This window comes from Lepidochelys kempii, chromosome 3 (assembly GCF_965140265.1).
Source record: "Lepidochelys kempii isolate rLepKem1 chromosome 3, rLepKem1.hap2, whole genome shotgun sequence".
NCBI lineage: Eukaryota > Metazoa > Chordata > Testudines > Cheloniidae > Lepidochelys > Lepidochelys kempii.
Genome location: NC_133258.1, coordinates 140,583,905 through 140,607,345, shown reverse-complemented (window position 1 = coordinate 140,607,345; position 23,441 = coordinate 140,583,905). Strand labels below are relative to the sequence as shown.

Sequence of the window (23,441 nt, the reverse complement as noted above, 5' to 3'; positions counted from 1 at the left end):
CCTTCCAAGAGTGAAATTTTTCACGTCTCACCTGTGATTAGAGTTGCGCTGCAAAGTTTAAAAGAAAACCAACTGCATTTTTATCAAATCATTCTGAAGTTATTGTTGTGCACTGACAGTACATTGGATATTTTTGGCTCACTGAAAAAATGGCATCTTAAACAAAAGTGACTTTCTGTAATTAAAGATACAGTATGTATCAAAAGTACTATCTTTCAGAAAATTAAAAAACCAGAAAGGAAACCGATTAGAACCCTGATGCAATGAATTATTTTTCTACCCGTTTTATGATGGAAAGACTCCAGGTGTCCAGCATTCTCGCAGCCTTTTGGAGTGTTCAATTCCTAGTACACAGTGTGATCACTAGTTGACTAAAAGTGTAATTCCCTGCTTGGCAGTAATGCTGGTGAAAGGTAACTTGCACTATTGCTAACAAATGAGAGCAACTGTTGGCAGGGTGTTTTTTTTAGGCATCAAGTGGAGACTGAGTTTAGAGTCCATGATCAGAGATAACAATACCATCACTTTAAGATGCAATACGGAATAGACATCAGGGTTCAGATGTCAATTTTTTTTCCAAAGGATGGAAAAAGTGAATGGATGGCTTGAAATAAAACAAAAACAGTCGAACACATGATGATATCTTCATCTGTACAACTACCAACAACATGAGCATATTTTTGTAACAAACTTTCCAACCAGTCTGCTTTATAAAAAATATTAAGTTTTACTCCAATAAAAACTGTGCTGTGTATCTGTACTTTGTTTCTTGCATTGTACATGCTGCAGTTGTCACTTTATGAAAGTAGAGAGATTTGTGGCAGTGCTGTGGGTATATCAGAAGCCTAAAAATCTGATGTTGGTACATAAAAATTAGGTAGCAATGAAAACCAGTTGTGTTTCTTTCAAACCCTAAGAAAAGCTACAATACATGCTAGATCGGGAAAAAACAAACAACCCATGGCCTCAACCCTGAGCTGAAAACAAGAACCTGCTTTGCCAAGAGATTACCACCTCAGCTCTAGATCTGAGGCAGAAACCACCAATTTCCTAGTGTCTTAAATGTCTGTAGTGCTTTATTTACTTCAATTATCCTTAATCAACTAGAAACCACCCTATTCACTTTCACTAGAGAAAGTAACACTGACCTCAATTCAGAATTAAACATGAAAAAAAATCAACGTGGAAAGTCAATTTATGTCTTCTGAAGTCTAAATAATCATACTCAGACTAGTCACTCAGGGAAATTGCTGTCAGAGTAGATTTGTCAGCTGCCACCACTTGTTACTTCCTGAGAGAGATAGTAAATATGTAACAAAACACTACTTTTAAATGAGATTATGGCACCTCATTTTCTCTAGAAGTAGCTGTGTGTGATTTCTATAGATTGTGTTCAGAACTGAACACATCAAATTTTTTACAAGCTATTTCATCTGGCCTCTCTTTTGATGGTATTAACACATAATTACCGCAAACAGGAACCCAATTCAAGTTTGCAAATTAGGCCCTATGGAAAAACAAACCAACTCTTGCTGAAGCCAGTAGCAGCAATTCCACTGCCTTCAACAGGAACTGGACTGGGTCCTCCTGGAAGTTATAAATAGAATGATGTAGCCTAATCTGCACTTTTGAAAGGTTAAGTGGCACTACTTGCTGAAGGTTTATATTTGTAACCTAAAGTATGGTTCTGTCCCAGCACCTGCAGATTCAGCTATTAACAAAAATAAAGTCAGCATTTTCATTTAGCTTATTGCAACAAGTCCTTACGCTAACATAAGTTACATTTAGCAAATCTAGTGACACCCTGAAAAATTTATAAAAGTTTGTTTAATGCAGGTCTGTGTGAACTGATACGTTTATAAATGGTGTTCAGTTTTGGGTTTGGTTTTTTTGTAGTTTACTGAAAGTTCCTTAAGGCAACAAATCTAATAAAAAACAGTCACACTCCCATCTTTTGCTACTGTATTTCTATATATAGTGTAGAACCTCACTGATTTATACTAGTGACTGGGGGAACCACTGCAAGTTTCTAATTAACGTTCAAAATGCAGTAAGTGAACAATAAAAAGAATAAGGCATTCCATAACATATGCCGATCACTAATTATAATCCAGCTTTAATTATAATCCATGATGTACCAGCAAGAGTCTGTCATTTTCTAAAATAATTAAGTATTACATCTGCCAACTTGAGACGTGAGTAACACCACATGCAGATTAGTGGAGTTCTGCCATGTGTATACGTAGGTGTATGTAATCTTCAATGCATATGACAAAGTTAATGCCACAGATGGAGATAATGAATAAAATCAACTTCTCCTTATCGTGTGTGTATGGAAATATGAGTATCTAGCAGGGAATAATTCATATTTTGTTTTCATGAGTTAGGAATGGTTACAGAATTCAAATAAAGCAATCATGAGTAAGGGAAGTATGGCCATTCCCAACCCATCCATGTGTTATGTATTAGACTGTCCAATGTTACATGAAGCATACAAACCAATTCAAAGTACTAGCGTTCTTAATCCTATTGTTCCACATTTTAAATTAAATAAACCAGACAGTGTGACCTGATGTGTGACAGTTTGAACTTGTGATATTTAAAATGATTCTACATCTCTACTCAAACAGAATTTAAAATAAAGAGGAATATGGGGCACCTTTTAGAAATGTAATGACTATATGATTGAAATATGATGCTATGGATCAGATGTGTAAACACAACGCGGATTGTAGTTACACAAACTCTCCCCTCGTATGTGCAAAACTCCACACTTTAGTTAATGTGGAGGTCATACTTCTAGTAACAGTTTGTTACACACTAAGCCAATCTACCTTTTTATATCAATCACTCTAAATGTATGGTACCCTGTTCACATATACAGTACTTAACCATTTCTGCTATATTTATTTCTGGCAACTGTCAGAAGTGGAGGAAGTTTACCTTCCTAATTCATGAAGACACTGGACAAAATTTATCACTGGTGTGACTCCACTGCCCTTTTGAGTTACACCAGGAATGAACTGAGCTCAGAGTTTCTCTTCTTTCATGGTGGCAGGAGTCCACACAGGACTTGTAAACAGCAGTACACAATACTGTAAACAAATAATTTCAGTTGTTTTATACAAGATCTGTTATGTAAATTCAAGTTCATAGAACAGGTGAAAGTGAAAAAAAGAGTGGCTTCAAACAAATGTCTTCCCCTTTCTCCCAGTGATTCTTTTCACTACATATATAATCCTGAGCTGAAATAACTGGGTCTTGGAGGTGGAGAGAGCCATTTTTCATACAAAAGGAATGTTAAAGTCAGCTCTCTAATTTTGAGTAATGAAGTCAATTGCTGGAGATATTCAACTGAAGTGTTTAGAACTATGTGTTACTTTGGAGAGAGATTTATAGTTTGGTGTGGCGTCCAGTTCTAGATCCCGATGCAGAGTTTGACAGGGAAGCTGCTGCAGCATCCTCGGCTTCCTCCAGCTCCTCCTGTAGTTCCTGGCTGACACTAGATTGAAGAGCTGCAGGAGTAAGCCATTCCTTCGGTAGGCAGCTTTGGAGAAATGGTATACAAGAGCTGAAATAGGCGAGGCGATTCACCCAACGTGGAATCTCTTTCCCACATAGAATCTAAAAAGAAAGAGGGGATTAGGGTTTGCCTTATAGTTAGATCACTAACGGACTAAAGTAGATAGATTGTTGTATAGAAAAAATGAACTCCTTCAAGTCCCAACTACAGCATCCTAAAGGCTTACATCAAAAACATTAATGAGTCAGTCACACACACACACTAAAGCAAGGAAGTTGTTTTAGTAGGCAGATCAAGAACAACATTCCTGTGGATGGTGTAGACGCCCATGTCACTTCGAACAAGAGTAATGCTTCTCATTTAAGAGCTGAATCTGTCTAAACTGGCAAAAATACCCAATCATCTTTTCAGAAATCTCACACAAAAAGCACTGTAATGATAGAGTTTAGTGTAAGTTTTATATCTGTAGAGAATTCCTCAGAAGTAAGGTAGAAGATAAAGAAAAAGCTCACTATCGTATACATTTTTCTATAAAACTAAAAGAAATTAAAGCCACCAATTAATGTCACAAAAGAAAGCTCACAAGAGACAGAAAACGTCAAAGCTATATTTGTATACTTAAATTTAACTCTGCCCAGCTGCATATATTTATTATGATAGCTTTCAGTGACATGATCATACAGAGGACCATTGTCTCATTCAGTGAGTAAGCTAAATGCTGCCCAGTAAATGATTCATATGTGCAAAGTTTATCAAAACAGAAGACGAGAGCTGCACAGCACACAATTACTGTCAACAGATGTTATTTTCCTCATGAAGGTTCAGTAAAAATAAGCATTTTTAATATAAAGTTAACTATACTAAATTTTTATCCTCACTATATAATGGGAGGAGCTCTATCTCATTCACAATGTCCAATTCTGGTTTCACTTCCTCCAGTGAAAATCTGTAACAAGTTAATTTCTGTCAGGAGTTCTACCTTGATTTGCACTATTATAACTGAACAGTGTTTGTCTTAATTAAATCCTGCTTTTCATTACATACCTTTGTCTTATTCACTGCACACTGTATGGGGTGCAGCACAAGTTATGTGATCATATAATTAAAGACTACGGATGAAATCCTTGTCCCACTGAAGTCAATAGAAAAACACCTATTGACTTCAGAGAGGCCAGGATTGTACTCCATACATGCACAAGCAGACACAGTTAAGACTGCATATACACCAATAACTGACATTTGACTTCCCAGTTGCATTTTGAAACTGGAACAGTTTTACTGCAGATTTTATTAAGTTTCGTCTTTTAAAAAGTAATAAGTTCCACGAGGGTTTATATAGGAAATTATTCCTCTTTTGGAGCGCTTTGATTAGCAGTAAAATAATTAAGCATTGAAATGCAAGCCTCAGTAGAAGGTTGCACAGAAAACTAAGTGATGGAAACAAGTAATTTTGAGGTAAGATTCCATAAACAATGTAATTCTGATCCTTTATCTCTGTCCAGTGAAAATCAGGAGTATCTCCATTGAAGTAAGTGGATTTATACTCACATAACACCAGTTTAGGGTGAGGGGAGGATGAGGGGAGGATCTGGTTCATAGAGGATAAAAGTGGAGTTTCTGACCTATAAGTGGCTGAGGAGACAGCATTAGATTTAAGGTGATTTTGTGGAACTTCAAATATTTTGTTATTTCATTTCTAATATGAAACACACCAGCACATTTCTGATAAGCTTGATGTCTTTTCAAACGTAAGAGTTCCATGTTTGAGGATTTGCTGTTGCAATTCATTTAATTTAAAAGTCATCCATCCCATTTTCAGCAATGATCTCAAGACTCCTAAGCCATTTCAAACCTATACTTACAACCACTGTACTATGTATTGGACTTGGGAATGTAGTCTCTTTGGGGTAGTGACTGGGTCTTATTTTCATAATGAGATAAGCACATTGGTAGCATTCAAATGAAGTTAATTTACTGAGCTCTGTTGGCACTAAAGTCTTGGACATAAGCATAATCATTATGCCTGAAACAAGGGAGAGATTTACCTAAAAATGTTAGAAAAAGAAACTGGCAAATAAAGGTATACACAAGCTACACGACAGGTAGAAAATACTGATGCTGTCCAACCATTTAAAAATCAGTTTTGCGGAAAGGTACAAAGCCCATGTTTGTTTACCTCTGATAAAGCTGAAGAAAAATGATTACAGTTTTTGTGCATTAAGTGATAGGCATTTCCTTTAAATTCTTTTCCAAGCTCTTCTACAATTTTTTCTATGTCATCTTCCATGAAGTCAGTACTGCCTAGAACTACAGCTTCTCTAAAAACAAGAAGAGATAACAGGGTGACAATGCTTCCAAAACTTAAGACACAAGACAAACTACTGTTCTCCCACTGCTCCGTGGGTGAGGTGGTAGCGTACCCAAGTTGTCTGTGGTTACCCTTCTATTCTCCATTACGTTCTTCCTCCCATGCCCCACTCTTAATGTCCTCCATACAGACGGTCTCCCCTTCTCCAGTAGCAGTCCTCTCATTAAGCTAAGCAGAACTATAGTCTTTGAGACTCCACTCTTTTTGGAGTAGAATACAATTCCTGTTTCCCAGATCTTTTAAAAGGCAGCTAGCACACAGCAAGTGAGCAGTAGATGAGAGCCAGCTGCTGGAGGTAGTGCCAAGGAAACCTTGACAGTACTGTGGGAATAGAGACAAGAGGTGGGAAGCCTCTCAGTGTTTCAGATTCCAAGGCCAGAAAGGACCACTGATCATCTAGCCTGACCATAGAACTTCCCCAAAAGAAGTCCTAGAGCATCTCTTTTAGAAAAGCATTCAATCTTGATTTGAAAGTCAGTGCTGAAGAAACTACTACGACAGTTGGCTACACCTTATTCAAAGCAAAAGAATTATATGACATCTTATATTTACTACGCAAGTACAATATTTAACAATACATTTATATAATGGGTATTTTGAGAGGACTGAAGAATACTTTATCTTGAACAATAGGGGTACACAGGTAAGAGATTCTTTGCTTAAGATTTCAATGCCTCACAACTCCCCCCAGCTTCCTTTCATGACACCCTTGCAGAGAAATACTATCCACCCTGGGTGATCAGATTAGACCTCTGACAAAAACTCAGGAATTAATGCAATAAAGCAAAGTTTTAGTTGTTCCACTTTTTTAGTCAAAACAAAAACACCTTCCTTACTTAAATTTAAATGTTTCTCCTAGTTCAGCAGCATTTCCCGGAGAAATTTCAAATATTCCAGAAAAAGGATAAGGATGACCACCATAAGCAAATTCTGAAAGAGAAATTCAGAATTTAATACAGCCTGCACAAATAAATAATAATCAGATGTGTAGCCCAGATTACTGAATGACCAGTAAGTGAAGGTCAATTTCTTCATAAAGATCTTAAACTGAAAAAAATCAAACATCGTGCCTGCAAGAGAAATAAGTGCAGAGATCTACTAATGAATACTTAAGATTCCCAATTTTAACTAAGAGAAAGAATCAAAATTAAAATATGTTCACATTAAATTTGCACAGTGTATTCTAGGACACTGGCATGTGTAATATTCACATCCTAATCTCACCAACACCTAAAAATATATTTAACTTCAAGCATGTGCATAAATATTTGGACAACTGGCACCTCAAATTATTTATGCCTTACTCTACAAGATACAAAGGAAATGTAATTTGGCAGTTAGCATTACTGTACCAAGCTTGGTGTTTGAATCTCTTGATTTACGGATTTAAATTCTTTACTTTATTACATTTAAAATTTCTTTTCTTTAACTAGAAGAAAAACAAGATAACAAAACCCAGATCTAAAGTCTGTGCTTCATATCTGCTAGCATAAACACAGAGTTAAAAAGGAAAATATTACATAGCACACTAAGTGAAACTCCATTATCTTTCACAAGGAACTTCCTTCTGTCTCTGCAGAATAAAGAAAATGCTATACAGTACACAACACAAAAGACTATGTTATGCTCTGAGGGAGACTAAACTGTAACCTCATGCTCTCGTCCTCTCCCCCAAACTCACAACACACCCTTATCTTATGGTTACCCGTGATCATATGACATTTTTAAATAAGAAGTGCTTTGTCTACAATAGATGAGAGTCCTGTTTAAAAAACCCCGTTTGTTAACACTTTTAAAAGTACAATCTATTGTCCTAGTCCGTTCATGGCCTATCACACTGGAGAATTTTTATCTTATTCAAGAAGGAAACACATGATAGGACTGTATTAACATTAATCACAATTAAGAGTTCTAAATCCAAATTAATACCACTATAATTAGTTGGCTCCTTATTTTTTAACAGCTGCACAGCTACACGGAAGCACGTGAGTGGATAGCCAGATGACTGGTGTTCAAGGTTTGTTGCAGGGAGAGAACAAAAATATGACAAACAACATATGGGAACCAGACAATACTTCTGCCTCATTGGTGGCATACATGAAAGATGGTTTTGGATACAAAGTGTTTACCTAGAATGAAGAGTAAATTTAAAGTTTCCTGAATGTACATACCTCTGCCGTATACCTCTATTCCTGAATGGAATACTCCAATTCCAAGGGAGGAGGTGTATTCATTCATCCAATACTGAAAAAACAAAAAAAGTTCAAATGAGTTTCCAGTACAAATAATTTATATTTGGGTACAAAATTGATCTGAATTATCTGTCCTGACTACCAAAGCACAAAAGCTGAACATTCAGTGAACCTATGTAATCATTCTTTGGAAAGTCAACTACAGAACACACTATTAAAATTTACAGCCCATGGATTTGACCAATTCCATTAAGTTCTACTTTAAAAAGGACATGTGTGAGCAATCAAAATTCCAAGATCTAAATAGTTTCTCTTGCCACTGTGTTGCACATAGATAAAAACCTCTCAGATGGAATGTGCTAGAAGCAGTTAGAGTTTTTATACAAACTGGCATGTATGAGCATGGTCATGATGTCATATTTCTTGTTAAGGAAAAGCATGAGCAAAAGTAGGATTGTGCTGATTTCTACAGTCAAGACAAACTGGTCTCAACTGTCATTTATACTGATATCTGCACTTTTTTTTTGCGCAGGGCAGGATAAAATTAACATAAACGGCACTTCTGGCCACAAATAAGCTGAAATGTGGCACTCACCAAAAGACACAGCAGTAAGCAGCCATATTTGTGTACAAGTAAATGTTTTTGAAATGGTCAACCCTGTAAAACTTGCTATGAGATCTGTGTCAAGCAGGTCCAACTATCAGTAGCAACGGAAGATTTTGCAAACACAGTTCAGTTAACATTTCTGGTGTCCAGGCCAGAACAGAATTCATCTCATTCTCTCATAGCTGTGCTCTACACGGGTAACAGGAATAAAAACTAAATGAAAAACTGTAGCAAAATAAAACCAATATGATCAAACAAACAGGCTGCTCTAGTGTTCAAGAGGGTGACTTTACAGTTTTTTTTGAGATACAACCGTAAGCTGCGGTTTAAATTGCAAGCATAACGAAAACCATCACACAGAATGACTTTCATCCATATTCTAGTATAAGGCAGTGGAAGACAAAAATAGAATCAGATTGCAAGGCTTCAATACCAGCCCCTGCAAAACAGGTAGGCAGCATGACCTCGTTATGGCTGCATCCTAGATACTTTCGGTCTGTCAAGCATCCTATCAATTGTGCAGACCTCACTTAGCACAGTTATAGTACCTTAAACTTTATAAATGTCGAGTGCTCTAACAACAATTATTGAGCAATCGTGATTACCTGCACAATTGTGAGTTTTACAAAAACTGCTCAAAGCACTTTGTAATTCAATTACCCTACCTCCCTCCAGTCTTATTGAAATTCTTATATCTCCATTAAAGACTTCCAGCAAGATAAAATTAGTTTTCTCCAGAAATAGTAATTATGCATAATTACTACTTATCTCTACCTGCCATTGAAAGCTTGGTCACATTTTCTGCCTGAACAAGATTCCTTTTAACTCCCATGAAGAAGAGTAAATGAGATGTGGGGGATTGCAAAGTACTGTAAAGCTGTTGGCAGCCTGTGTTAAATAACTTGTGTACAATCCTTTCGAAGTACCTAAAATATGGGGTGAAAAATGGTCAAAGACTGCTCAGAGTGTCCTTGTAAATTCTAGAATCTCAAAACAATCCAATAAATATAATTCCTCACCTCCATTATATGAGCCTGATTCATTTTCACATTCAGGGAAGTGTATTTTGTCACAGTAAAAAAGGAATATTGTATTCTAAAACACCAACGCTGATTTACATCAACTTAGCAGGGTTAATATTCAATATTTTTGTTCCAACAGCTCTATTAAGAATTCTTCTAGTAGATGCACATTAGCTGAAGTTGCCACTGGGATAAGGGAAAAATTCTAGACATTGCATCACAAAACAATACTATAGTTACATTGCTGTAGCTACTTTCTTCTTAGCTCCCATCAATACTAGAACTGTAGATTTAATCATTTAAATCTTAACTGGCAGAAAGAGACAGAATGTTACTTTGGACACAAACAATAAGCAAAAGACTCCCAAAAGTTTACATTTTCATTACAATTGCAGAAAAGGTTAAGATTACTCCGGAGGGCACACATTCTGTGCCAAAAAAAATTAAAATACTGTGTGCAGAATTTTAAAATTCTGCAGATTTGTCAAATAAATGTGGAGGGTCCAGCATAGCATTAGGGAGCCCAGGCCACTGGCTGCACAGAGGTGGGAGATCACTGTACAGCTCCCACCTGGGACATGGGCTCAGTGGTGAGGCTGCACCCAACCCTGACACAGAACAAGGATAGGGACTACCCCAGAAACACCCCAGGGTCCTCCATGTCAGGTGTGGGCAGGCAGGCTCAGCAAGGTAGGATCCAAGTATGGAGAGGCTTAGTGTAGGGCAATTTGGGTGCAGGCAGCTCAGTGGGGGATCTGGGTATGAGGCGGAGGGCAGGAAGTAGGATGCACAGGGGCTTGCTGGGGGATTCTGGGTGCAACGGTAATGGGACTCTGCAGGGGGGTCCAGGTGAAGGTGGCTGGGGCTCAGTGTGGGGGGGAGGGGTCCAGATGCTGGAAGAGTGGGGCTCAGTGGGGTGGGGATCCTGGTGGCTCGTCAGGGTGGTCCAGGTGCTGGGGGAGTGGGGCTCACTGGGGGGAGGGGTTGTGAGAGGAAGGGGGGTGAGGCTCAGTGGGAGGGTCTGGATGCATGGTGGCTGTATGGATGGGGGAGCAGCTCCCTGTACAGGGATCCCTCCCCCTTCAGCTAAGGAGCGATGAGTGCAGGAAGCAGGGGGAAAGAGTTTGCAGAGTTTCCTGCAGCTGAGGGAGAAATCTGGGGGTGGGTCTGACCCAGCCGCAGATGCTGTGTAGACTCTTTCAGCTTAGAAAAGAAAAAACTGGTTTATGTGGAACTGAGAAAAAAAAAATCTAGGTAAAAATTTTGGATAGGGCCATGACACCTTCTCCTTGGAGGACACAGTAAGCCCTGGTCTACATTAGGACTTTAGGTCGAATTTAGCAGCATTAAATCGATGTAAACCTGCACCCGTCCACACAATGAAGCCCTTTATTTCGACTTAAAGGGCTCTTAAAATCGATTTCCTTACTCCACCCCGACAAGTGGATTAGCGCTTAAATCGACGTTGCCGGCTCGAATTTGGGGTACTGTGGACACAATTCGATGGTATTGGCCTCCGGGAGCTATCCCAGAGTGCTCCATTCTGACCGCTCTGGACAGCACTCTCAACTCAGATGCACTGGCCAGGTAGACAGGAAAAGAACCGCAAACTTTTGAATCTCATTTCCTGTTTGGCCAGCGTGGCAAGCTGCAGGTGACCATGCAGAGCTCATCAGCACAGGTGACCATAATGGAGTCCCAGAATCGCAAAAGAGCTCCAGCATGGACCGAACGGGAGGTACGGGATCTGATCGCTGTTTGGGGAGAGGAATCCGTGCTATCAGAACTCCGTTCCAGTTTTCGAAATGCCAAAACCTTTGTCAAAATCTCTCAGGGCATGAAGGACAGAGGCCATAACAGGGACCCGAAGCAGTGCCGCGTGAAACTGAAGGAGCTGAGGCAAGCCTACCAGAAAACCAGAGAGGCGAACAGCCGCTCTGGGTCAGAGCCCCAAACATGCCGCTTCTATGATGAGCTGCATGCCATTTTAGGGGGTTCAGCCACCACTGCCCCAGCCGTGTTGTTTGACTCCTTCAATGGAGATGGAGGCAATACGGAAGCAGGTTTTGGGGACGAAGAAGATGAGGAGGAGGAGGAGGTTGTAGATAGCTCACAGCAAGCAAGCGGAGAAACCGGTTTTCCCGACAGCCAGGAACTGTTTCTCACCCTAGACCTGGAGCCAGTACCCCCCGAACCCACCCAAGGCTGCCTCCTGGACCCAGCAGGCGGAGAAGGGACCTCTGGTGAGTGTACCTTTTAAAATACTATACATGGTTTAAAAGCAAGCATGTGAAAGGATTACTTTGCCCTGGCATTTGCGGTTCTCCTAGATGTAGTCCTAAAGCCTTTGCAAAAGGTTTCTGGGGAGGGCAGCCTTATTGCGTCCTTCATGGTAGGACACTTTACCACTCCAGGCCAGTAACACGTACTCGGGAATCACTGTAGAACAAAGCATTGCAGTGTATGTTTGCTGGCATTCAAACAACATCCGTTCTTTATCTCTCTGTGTTATCCTCAGGAGAGTGAGATATAATTCATGGTCACCTGGTTGAAATAGAGTGCTTTTCTTCAGGGGACACTCAGAGGAGCCCATTCCTGCTGGGCTGTTTGCCTGTGGCTAAACAGAAATGTTCCCCGCTGTTAGCCACAGGGAGGGGGGAAGGTTGAGGGGGTAGTCACGCGGTGGGAGGAGGCAAAATGCGACCTTGTAACGAAAGCACATGTGCTATGTATGTAATGTTAACAGCAAGGTTTACCCTGAAAGAGTGTAGCCACTGTTTTATAAAATGTGTCTTTTTAAAAACCGCTGTCCCTTTTTTTTTCTCCACCAGCTGCATGTGTTTCAATGATCACAGGATCTTCTCCTTCCCAGAGGCTAGTGAAGCTTAGAAAGAAAAAAAAAAAACGCACTCGCGATGAAATGTTCTCCGAGCTCATGCTGTCCTCCCACACTGACAGAGCACAGACGAATGCGTGGAGGCAAATAATGTCAGAGTGCAGGAAAGCACAAAATGACCGGGAGGAGAGGTGGCGGGCTGAAGAGAGTAAGTGGCGGGCTGAAGAGAGGGCTGAAGCTCAAATGTGGCGGCAGCGTGATGAGAGGAGGCAGGATTCAATGCTGAGGCTGCTGCAGGACCAAACCAGTATGCTCCAGCGTATGGTTGAGCTGCAGCAAAGGCAGCTGGAGCACAGACTGCCACTGCAGCCCCTCTGTAACCAACTGCCCTCCTCCCCAAGTTCCATAGCCTCCACACCCAGACGCCCAAGAACGCGGTGGGGGGGCCTCCGGCCAACCAGCCACTCCACCACAGAGGATTGCCCAAAAAAAAAGAAGGCTGTCATTCAATAAATTTTAAAGTTGTAAACTTTTAAAGTGCTGTGCTTAAAGTGCTGTGTGGCATTTTCCTTCCCTCCTCCACCACCCCTCCTGGGCTACCTTGGTAGTCATCCCCCTATTTGTGTGATGAATGAATAAAGAATGCATGAATGTGAAGCAACAATGACTTTATTGCCTCTGCAAGCGGTGATTGAAGGGAGGAGGGGCGGGTGGTTAGCTTACAGGGAAGTACAGTGAACCAAGGGGCGGGGGGTTTCATCAAGGAGAAACAAACAGAACTTTCACCCCGTAGCCTGGCCAGTCATGAAACTGGTTTTCAAAGCTTCTCTGATGCGTACCGCGCCCTCCTGTGCTCTTCTAACCGCCCTGGTGTCTGGCTGCGCGTAACCAGCAGCCAGGCGATTTGCCTCAACCTCCCACCACGCCATAAACGTCTCCCCCTTACTCTCACAGATATTGTGGAGCACACAGCAAGCAGTAATAACAGTGGGAATATTGGTTTCGCTGAGGTCTAAGCGAGTCAGTAAACTGCACCAGCGCGCCTTTAAATGTCCAAATGCACATTCTACCACCATTCTGCACTTGCTCAGCCTGTAGTTGAACAGCTCCTGACTACCGTCCAGGCTGCCTGTGTACGGCTTCATGAGCCATGGCATTAAGGGGTAGGCTGGGTCCCCAAGGATAACTATAGGCATTTCAACATCCCCAACAGTTATTTTCTGGTCTGGGAATAAAGTCCCTTCCTGCAGCTTTTGAAACAGACCAGAGTTCCTGAAGATGAGAGCATCATGCACCTTTCCTGGCCATCCCACGTTGATGTTGGTGAAACGTCCCTTGTGATCCACCAGAGCTTGCAGCACTATCGAAAAGTACCCCTTGCGGTTTATGTACTCGCCGGCTTGGTGCTCTGGTGCCATTGCTTTCAGGTAGTTGAAAGCAGCTATCAAATCCCCCCTCATTATTTGTGGTGCCCAAATAATAAATATATATTATATGTAATATATGTATAATAAATATGTATTATATAGCCACCAAATAATAAATTATATGGTGGCTATATAATACCATATATTATATGGTGCCCAAATAATAAAACCCAATCAGGAGCCTTCATCCTTAGAGCATCAAACAATTTAGGGAAGGAATGATAGCTCAGTGGTTTGCGCATTGGCCTGTTAAATCCAAGGTTGTGAGTTCAATCCTTGAGGGAGCCATTTAGGGACCCGGGCAAAAATTGGTCCAGCTTGGAGCAGGGGGTTGGACAAGATGGATTTCTTGAGGTCCCTTCCAACCCTGATACTCAGTGATTCACAAGTGCACTTTAAACCAATACAGCAGCTAGTGTTAGGGAAAAGCCTATCCAAAATATTTGCCAGCTAGTTTTATTTAACTATGCCTGCTATTCCAATACAAAAGATTATAGGATAATGCAGAGATTCTCAAGCTGTGTGTGGTCTGTGGCAAGCTGGCTGGTGCTGGTTCTTATTTCTAGCTGGAAACTGCCTTAAATCCAGATAAAACACACTGTTTTCTCATATTACTTATCCATGTCTCCTATTCTATATAGTTTCTCATACCATTTGATTCCATAGTATCCGAGTACCTTCCAATAAAGCATTAAGCAACTTAGCAATTGCTGTTGAGGTCAAATGGAAAATTACACAATTCCAAAAAGGGGAGAGTTGTCTCCACGGGCCTGCAAAGGGGATGGAAGTGGTTCATAAATCAATCTCTATTAAGTTGTGGTCACACCGTGAAACGGTTTAAGAACTCCTGATCTAAAGAAATAAACGGGTATGATACTGAAAGAGTATTATGCACTTCTGATCCTTCAGAAATAGCAAAAAAAAAAAAAAAACCAACCTCCCCCTACATATCCTGTGTATTATGACAGATTGAAAAGGAATGCTCAATTTAACTTTCAAAAACATCAAAGAAACAACTTAATGTCCCTACGTTAGAAAAGACAGCTTTACAGGTGAATTTATTTATTCTTAGTACTTTGTTAAACTTTTAATGAATAGCAACTTAGTGAAGAACAGTAGCTCCATCATCATGCACAGTCTAAGAAAAATAAGGAAATATACAAAAGAATTTGAAAATAATGCTAAACTTTGGCACAAATAATCCAGGAAATTCAGAACTGGTGAGTCTACAGGAACCAGAACCAACTGCTCACCAATTCAGCATCCATCCCTTTTAAGAGAAAAGAAACCCCACAGAATAATAATCCTCTCTTTAAATAAAGAAATCAAAAGAGATGCAGGGCAAAAGGAGAAACCAGAGTCAGTCAGCTTCCGAGGTTTGTCACCCTAGAAGTTAGAACACTAAGTCTTATCTAGTCCAGTGATCCCAAACGCATACTTCAGAAGATGTGGCAACTGACTCTTTACCAGACCAGTCTTTATTTGAGAAAGACAGGCCTACTCTCCTGGGTCAAACAAACCAAGAACATCCAGTGTACTAAGAGCACCCCCAAATAAGTATAAGAGGGGTAGCTGGGTTAGTCTGTAGCCACAAAAACAATGAGGCACCTTAAAGACTAACAGATTTATTTGAGCATAAGCTTTTGTGGGTAAAAAGCCCACTTCTTCAGATGCTGTTGTTCGTTCAGATGTTCATTGTTTTCCCAAATATCAAGACTACTTTCTGTGAATCAGCAGCCACAAAACTGGTTTTCTCCTGGTTAGAGCCCTATATAAAGGAATTTAAATTTGATGCAAGCTTTCAAATAACTGAAAGCTCAGCTTTCACTCTAAGGGCAGGTCTTCACTACCCGCCAGATCAGCGGGTAGCGAGCGATCTTTCGGGGATCGATTTATCGCGTCTCGTCTAGATGCGATAAATCGATCCCCAAACACGCTCCCCGTCAACTCCAGCTTGCAAGAGGCAGAAGCAAAGTCGACGAGGGAGCGGCAGTGGTCGACTCGCCGCCATCCTCACAGCCAGTTTAAGTCAACCTAAAATACGCCAAATTCAGCTACGCTAGTCGCGTAGCTGAAGTTGCATATCTTAGCTCGACCCCCACCCCTCCAGCATAGATCAGGGCTAAGGGCTTGTCTACACTACCTGCTGGATCGGCAGGCAGTGATCTATCCAGCAGGGGTTGATTCATCGCGTCTAGTATAGACGCGATGAATCGGCCACTGAGTGCTCTCCTGTCAACTCCGGTACTCCACCAGAAAGAGGAGTGCAAGCAGAAATCGATGGGAGAGCGTCAGCTGTCGACTTATCATGGTGTCTTCACTGCGGTAAGTAGATCTAAGTACACTGACTTCAGCTACACGAATAGCGTAGCTGAAGTTGTATATCTTCGATCGACCCCACGCGGTAGTATAGACAAGCCCTCAGAAAGCTTCCACTTCATGTGGAACTAGTCTGATGTTTTTAGTCAAGTGTTCTCTCTCACCCCATCCAGAAGTAAACTCATTAGAGCCTCATCATTTCATCACATTTCAAAGTCACATAATTATAATATGCATCCGATGAAGTGAGCCGTAGCTCACGAAAGCTTATGCTCAAATAAATTGGTTAGTCTCTAAGGTGCACAAGTACTCCTGTTCTTTTTATAATTATACCAGTACCGATTTGTTTGCTTTGCTCTGAAGTCATTCCTATTTTTCCAGTTTCCTTCTTTGATCATTTTTGTTTCTTCCCCCCACCTTCTTCATTTTAATCATTTCCCCTCGTTTGTTCTTTTGGTAAGTCAAGAGGAGTCTAAATCCCAAATTAATACTATGTTCTTCAATACAACACTAGAACGGCAAAGTTTTATGTCAGATAGGACCACAAGTCGCCCTTGTTACTGCCAACAGACGGTGTCCTCTCTCCCAAGGCTCCTACATTCAGCCAGCAGCGAAGCCTACCGCCCCCCGCCCGACTCTCTCCCACCTGTTGATGCCCCGGCGAGCCCCTCCTTCCTGGCACAGTTCACCCCGCCGAAGTGGCGCGCCGACCCCAGCTGCCCGCGTTTCACAGCGCCCTGCTAGCGGGGAAGCAACCTCCGCCCGGCCGGGCTGACGTGGGGGCCCGAGCGCAGAGCGGCGCTGCTCCGGCCCCGCGGCGCTCGCCGGAAGCCGAGTCCCGCGGAGGCGAGCAGCGAGATCCCGGGGCTGGGGGCGCCGCCCGGGGCGCGGCGCAGCCGGCCCGCACTCACCATGTCGTACACGTTGAGGATCACCAGCTGGCCCGCCATCCTCCCGCCGCCGCGCCCCGCGCTGGGGCCTGTCAGGCCGGCGGCCGCGGGGCGCCCGGAGCTGGGGCGGGCGGGACCCCCGGGGGGCGCCTCCTCCGCGTCCTGCCTGTTGCTGCAGGCACCATGGAGCCGCTGCCGCGGGGAGACGGGGCCTCGCCCCCGGGAGAGACGCTCGCCCCGCGGCAGGCAGAGGAAAGAAGCCGGGACTCGGGGCTGCGGCTGGGGCGGGGCTTGGCTACGGCACCGCCTCCCGCTGGAGCCCCACCCCGGCTCCTTAGGCAGGCAGGGGCAGGGCAGCGCCGGGATCCGCCCGCGCGCGGCCTGGCCGACCCTCCAATGGGGACAAAATGGAGCAGCCCGAGCCCGCCCCCGTCCTCCACGGAGTCTAGAGACCGACTCCCGGCATGCAGCGCGGCGGGGAGACTACAGCTCCCGGCACTCCACGCAGCGAGCGCGCAGGCGCGGGGGCCCCCGCGGGTTCGAACGTCGCCCCGGCCTCGGGGGGGGGGGCGCAGCCCGAAACGCAAACGGCGTAGCTGTGAGAGCTGGGGAGTGAGCCCATAGGAACACCCGTTAGCAGGCTGCGACGCCTCTGGGGCAGGGTACCTGAGCTACAGTTAGCAGGGGCTGCTCGCCAACGTTTTATTTTAACTGAGGTGGGGGCAGTGCCAAATGCAGAGAGATACACACGTCATTCCTCCCCTGCTACATTCACAAAATAAAGTTTTCTGTGCATTCCTGAATCATAATCTCTGGGTAATCAGGAGAGCCCTGCAACCATGAGGAAGGGTGTGCAGTATTGGTGCCTTGCCCACATCCCAGTCACCTACAAACACACAAATACGTTGACATTTTGATTAACATTTGTTCTTTTAACTCCACTGCCGGAAAAATTGTCCAGTGTTTTGTGACTAAGCAAATTGTGGGAGAGATGAAATGTGGCACATCAAAAAGAGAACCACCCTCAAGCTTTTCAATTTTCAAATGTAGAGAGATTTGTCTTCAACTCACCTATGGAATATATCCACGGGGCATGTCTCCACATCAATATATGAGGCAGAAAGAATCCACTTGCTTTCCCTAGAGAATGGAGGGGAAGAGGCTAACCCAACACTTTCTGCATAATTTTCATAACTTTCATGATAAAAATAAAATTTAAGTTTTAATCCCTAGGGTTCTGCTGTTAACTTAAAAGTGAAATGAGTATAAATGGATGCAGCACTATCTTTCAAGGGTGCAAACAGCTTCAGGGCCTCTGTTGGAACTCATAGCTTTGCCAAGCAGGAGAATGCAATCAACAAAAATGGTTAATTGCACTGTTGTTATTCCAGTGAGCAGCTGTAAAACTCACATGATTGTTGACAATGTTATTGCTGCTTGGGAAAGCTAGGAACAAAAACCAGAGACAGGTACTGGAACTATTCAGAAGGAAGGAGGCTCTATAAGACAGAGACCGGGACAAGAATAGAGTAGCAAAAACCTTTTCTTCCCCATACACATACACTAACAGCAGATAGGTTGCAGGACAGTTAGAATAGCAGAGATCTTCCCTTCAGAGGTGGCTATGAGGTAAGGGAAGAGAATATATAAAGTCAGGAGGCTTTGTAGGACAGAACAGACAATGACCCTTTTCTCTTCCTGCAACTAATCCATGGTGTCAATTCAAATGTAATCAGACATCTATTTCCTCTTCCCTTAAGTTTTGAAAGATACAGTCCTCAACAGAGTCCAGGAACAGCACACTGGTGAGATGATAAAGAGCTTCCTCTTAGTTGGGAATAGAGGCAGCAGGGCTCTGCTGCTTCTCACCAGTGTCCTTCCTTGGCCCACTACCATTTCTGGTATGTTTAGAGGGAGAATGAAACGGGTACTCACATTTCCTCTGCCACCTGTAGCAACAAAAAACAGGTCCCATTTTCTCCCCTTCCAAGTGAAAGGACATCTCCTTTGTCTCTCCACAGTTGATTATTTCTATTCCATGCTTTTCTCGTCCCTCAACACATAGTGTCTACTTAGTGCTCCCTTCCAGGCTCAAATCTCTCATGCACATGACAACTGCTGAGCACTCCACTACAGGCTCTCCTGCCTGTCTCTGAGTCCATCTCAGTACTCGGCACACAGATACCAGCAGAAGCACAAGAGGAACAGCTGAGATAGATGGGAGAGAAGTTATTATCCTGACAACTTTGCACAGTGGCCTTTGGTCATAGGAGGCCAGGCCAGGATTGCTGCAGAAAACCTGTCAGGCTTCAGCTGTCAGTCCCCAGAACACGAACTGGGACTTTGAACAGCTGGGACAGGTTTGTCAAACCCAGGACAATTTGGGCTAGATCAGGACTATTAGCAGTTATAATATGTTTCGTGAAGGAACTGTAATCTTATGCACTGCATGTTCAGGATCAAGGCAGTTAGACACGACTTAACTCCTTTGGTTCACAAGTTGCAGTTTGTTGTAGTAAATGTTGCAGTAAATGAACTGGCAACTATCCAACACTTTTCAAAGTCGGGGGGCGGGTGGGAGTGATTAGGGGATGTTGAGGGTCACATGAACAGGCCTAGATGATAAACTACAAGGGCCAAAGCCAAAGGCTGAAAACTCAGGGGATACAGTTTCCCATCTCTATCCTATTAAGGTGCTGTCTTTCATTAACAGTGCATACTACCTGTAGGGATAGAAATACGAAGTGCTGCAGGGACTCTAAATGATTCACTTCCTTATTCCTTGCTGGTGATACTGTGTTCATCAGAGCCTCTGGCAGGAGAAAAGGAAAGTGAGATAAAAACATAGCTTCCAGCCAGCCTGTAATTGCAAGAAAGACATGGAGTATGTAAATAAAGCTGAAAATTAAAGCAAAAAGTGCCATTTATGTTGTTTAAAAAATGCATTTCCAGTAGTTCATAACAGGTATTATTACTGCACTGAGACCACACCTTGCTCTTCTACGTGCATTCTGCAATTCAGGCATCTGTTACTAAAAAGAATACAAGAAAAATCCTTCTAGTGAGCAATAAGACAGAACAAGTGTGATGCTGGATATCTGAGGCAAGGTTAGGCATGAATGCTGTAGGCTGAGTTACACAATTTTCTGAGCACCGGTAATATCCCTTAACACTCACTGTGTATTTATTACATTATTGCAGTGATCGGATTTTTTCAAAAAGTATTCTTGCATACAAAATTGTAGTTCTAGCCTCAATATTTAAAAACAATTAGGTAAACATAATGAAAAGTAAACATTTTTAAAAATGTGCAGGTGACGTCTTTCTTGCTCTGGACTCATTGCTCCTACCATATTTTTAAAAGCATATTTCTATTATTTTTCTAATATAGAATAAAAGTTATTATACGGGTTAATGCACACTGTGCTTCCTAGAAAAATAAAAGAGGGAAAGGTAACATGTTAATAAGAAAAGAGGAAAAAAGAAAAGTACTTACCTGTAATAATACTTCTCTAAAGATATCAGGCCTGATTTTCCACTCTAGTGCATTGGTTTTATACCAGTGTGACTCCACTGATTACAATGGAATTCCCTCAGTGTAAACCACTGTAACAGAGAAATAAGCCCACCAATTCTAACAGATCACACTGGGTCTGTGCCATCTGCTGGGACTCAGCAGGAACATCTTAGACTAATGAGTTTTCAGGACTGTTATTCTCAACTATAGTAAATTGTACATTTCACCCCGGCTGAATGTACTCTGCTGCAATCCACAAAGGTACTTACTCTCATAAGTCCCATTTTTGGGCACCACTGCGATTAAAAAAAATCCTGCTCAGCTGCTACCTAGCCTCACTCGGCACTTCAGTTTCTGCCTCTGGGTATGAATGCTGCTGCCTTCCTCTAGGCTTTCAGGTTCCTATCACCTGCTTGAGCATGAGCACTCCCCAACATTAGGTGTCTGGATGCCTATCTCCTGCCTAAACTCCAGAGTGATTCAAAAACTGGGAAAGATAGGCATTCCGCTGCCTAAATCATTTGCAGAGGTCCAATCTGCTAGGAATGGTCAGAAGCTGCCTACTGGATTGGGCCCTTCAGAATAGTTCACACAAAACAGCAGGAAGGCCCTCCCACATAACCTTTAGCCTAATGTATTCATCCAGGATGTGGGAGACACTCCCTCTGTCCCCAATTCAAATCCCACTCCTACTGAGGGGAAGACAAGATTTGACCACCTCTCAGGGGAGTACCCTAACCACTATGCTATAGAGCAGAGGTCTTCAATCTGTGGGGTGTGCCCCTAGGCGGGAGCATAGTAACATTCGTGGGGCTGCATGGCTGGTGCCTGGACCAGCCCCACAGGGGGCAGTGAGGAAGCACTGCCCAGCTCCGTTTCTGGCCCCAGCCCTGGCTGCCATCCCTGCACCCAGCTGCAGCTGCAGGCCTCAGCCCCTGGCTGAGGGTCTGCTCCCGCCCCTGCCTCCAGCTGTGGCTCCAGCCTCAGCCCCGTTATCCCTGTCCTCATCCCCTCCTCCCAGAGCTGCGGCCCGACTCCTGGCTCTTGGGGGCAAGGTAAAGTTTGGGGACCACTGCTATAGAGTCTTTCTAAATCTGTCACTGCCCCAGTTAATATTTAATTGAAGTAGAAAAACTTCAGTAGGACAGACGGAGGGAGACCCCTCAGCCCTGCATCAGTATATTCCATAGCCTAGTAGTTGGAGTACGTACTCACCTGCGAGGTGGTCAATCCCTGTTCAAATCCCTTCTAACCATATACTGAAGTAGTGAGAGTTGGAGTCCCACGACAACAAGAATTTGGAACTCCAGGCATGGAACTGCATAGGTAGTAGTCAGCTCTGGACTGCACTGGAGACGTAAACAAACCAAAGGTTTGATTTGGTACTTTAGTTATAATCAAGGAAAAGCAGACTAGTCACCAAACATGGTGACCAAAGAAGTACTGGTAACTAGGTCAAAAAGAAAGGCTGGAGAAAAGAAACAGTTCTCTGCAGAGGAAACTAAAATGAATTATCCAAAAGGCAGTCATGTTATGAGGAAAGCTGTGTATTTTCTGGACTGCAGGAATGGTGATGAACTCTGCTTACACCAGCTCATTCTCATTCCTTTTAATCATGAGAAGGATTGGATTGGATTCAGCTAAATTTCAGAATAATCAGTCAGAGAACTCAATCAGAACTTCTATGGCTCCTTGTTTCAGAAATACTGAAGATCCTAGAATATATATAATCATATCTCTGAGCAGCATTTTGAGGAGGAATCTCTCTTACCTGTTTCATAATACTAAGAAATTAGAGCCATGTAGTAAGAAATACCTTCTACTAGCAGTACCTCCCAGGGCTATCAAGACCAAATCAACCAGGTCTGGAAACATAACTAGATCTGCAGTTTAATCTGTTAAAGATCTGAAGTCTACAGATGGAATGGAGTGGCACTGTTGGAAGCATGTATAGTCTAGGTGCAAACTATGCTCAATGAGATGTAACTAGCAAATTGTAGAATGCTAAAAAAAGTTCCCTTCAATCCTCTCATACTAGGTGTTATTATTCCTATTTTAGTAATAAGTAAACAGAGACAGAAAAATTAAGTGACTTGATGGCAGGGGAAGAGAGGAGCATTGTGAGCTTCTGAGTTAGGCAGGGTCTGCGAGTCAGAAGACGTCAGTTCTAAAGCTGGCTCTGGTACTAATTTGCTATGAGTCTTTAAGCAGGTCTCTAAGCATCAGTTTTCCCATCTCAAAAATGGAAATAGTGATATATATCTTCCACACAGGGTGTTGTGAAGTCTGCCTAAATAATGAATGTAAAGAGCTATGTAAGTGCAAAGTGTTATTAAAGCTAGTCACTGGCAGAGATAGAAAGAGAACTTGGGAGTTCTTGGCTACCACTCTGAATTCAATGCACAAACTACACCATACTATCTTAAGGACATACATAATCACTTTTATGTTTTCAGTAGGAATGGACTGCTTTCACTTCAGGTCAAAAATTCACAGCTGCAAATTTTCAAGCAAAATTGGCTTTATGATTTTTTATATGCCTCAATGCAAAACTTCTAATCTACTTAAATGTCAGAGGTGCCAAATGCTCATGAATTCTTTGAGCCAGTTTTGCATCGCGGTATTAGCCTTTATGATTTTCATGCACAGCAGAGTGTGGCTCTGTTATTTTTTATGAAAGAAAGTGATTGTAACTCAGTCCATAGGCTCAACCAATGAGCTATCTTTATTCATTAAATTG

The 23,441-nt window shown here is 42.6% G+C and overlaps 3 protein-coding genes across 3 annotated transcripts in view; 2 read left to right on the top strand and 1 right to left on the bottom strand.

The window, feature by feature from the left end:
* Positions 1 to 23,441, top strand: part of HNRNPU (heterogeneous nuclear ribonucleoprotein U) — a 296,525-nt gene that overhangs the window by 95,567 nt on the left and 177,517 nt on the right. The window lies entirely within an intron of this gene.
* Positions 2,093 to 17,569, bottom strand: DESI2 (desumoylating isopeptidase 2). Its single transcript, XM_073338281.1, has 5 exons — positions 17,206 to 17,569; positions 8,063 to 8,135; positions 6,728 to 6,821; positions 5,700 to 5,841; positions 2,093 to 3,624 (listed from the first exon to the last, which is right to left on the bottom strand). The coding sequence occupies exons 1-5, from the start codon at positions 17,242 to 17,244 to the stop codon at positions 3,394 to 3,396; spliced, it is 579 nt and encodes a 192-aa protein (XP_073194382.1). The 5' UTR covers positions 17,245 to 17,569; the 3' UTR covers positions 2,093 to 3,393.
* Positions 11,060 to 13,179, top strand: LOC140909296 (uncharacterized). Its single transcript, XM_073338280.1, has 2 exons — positions 11,060 to 11,955; positions 12,544 to 13,179. Exons 1-2 carry the CDS (start codon positions 11,373 to 11,375, stop codon positions 13,059 to 13,061), a joined length of 1,101 nt encoding a protein of 366 aa, XP_073194381.1. The 5' UTR covers positions 11,060 to 11,372; the 3' UTR covers positions 13,062 to 13,179.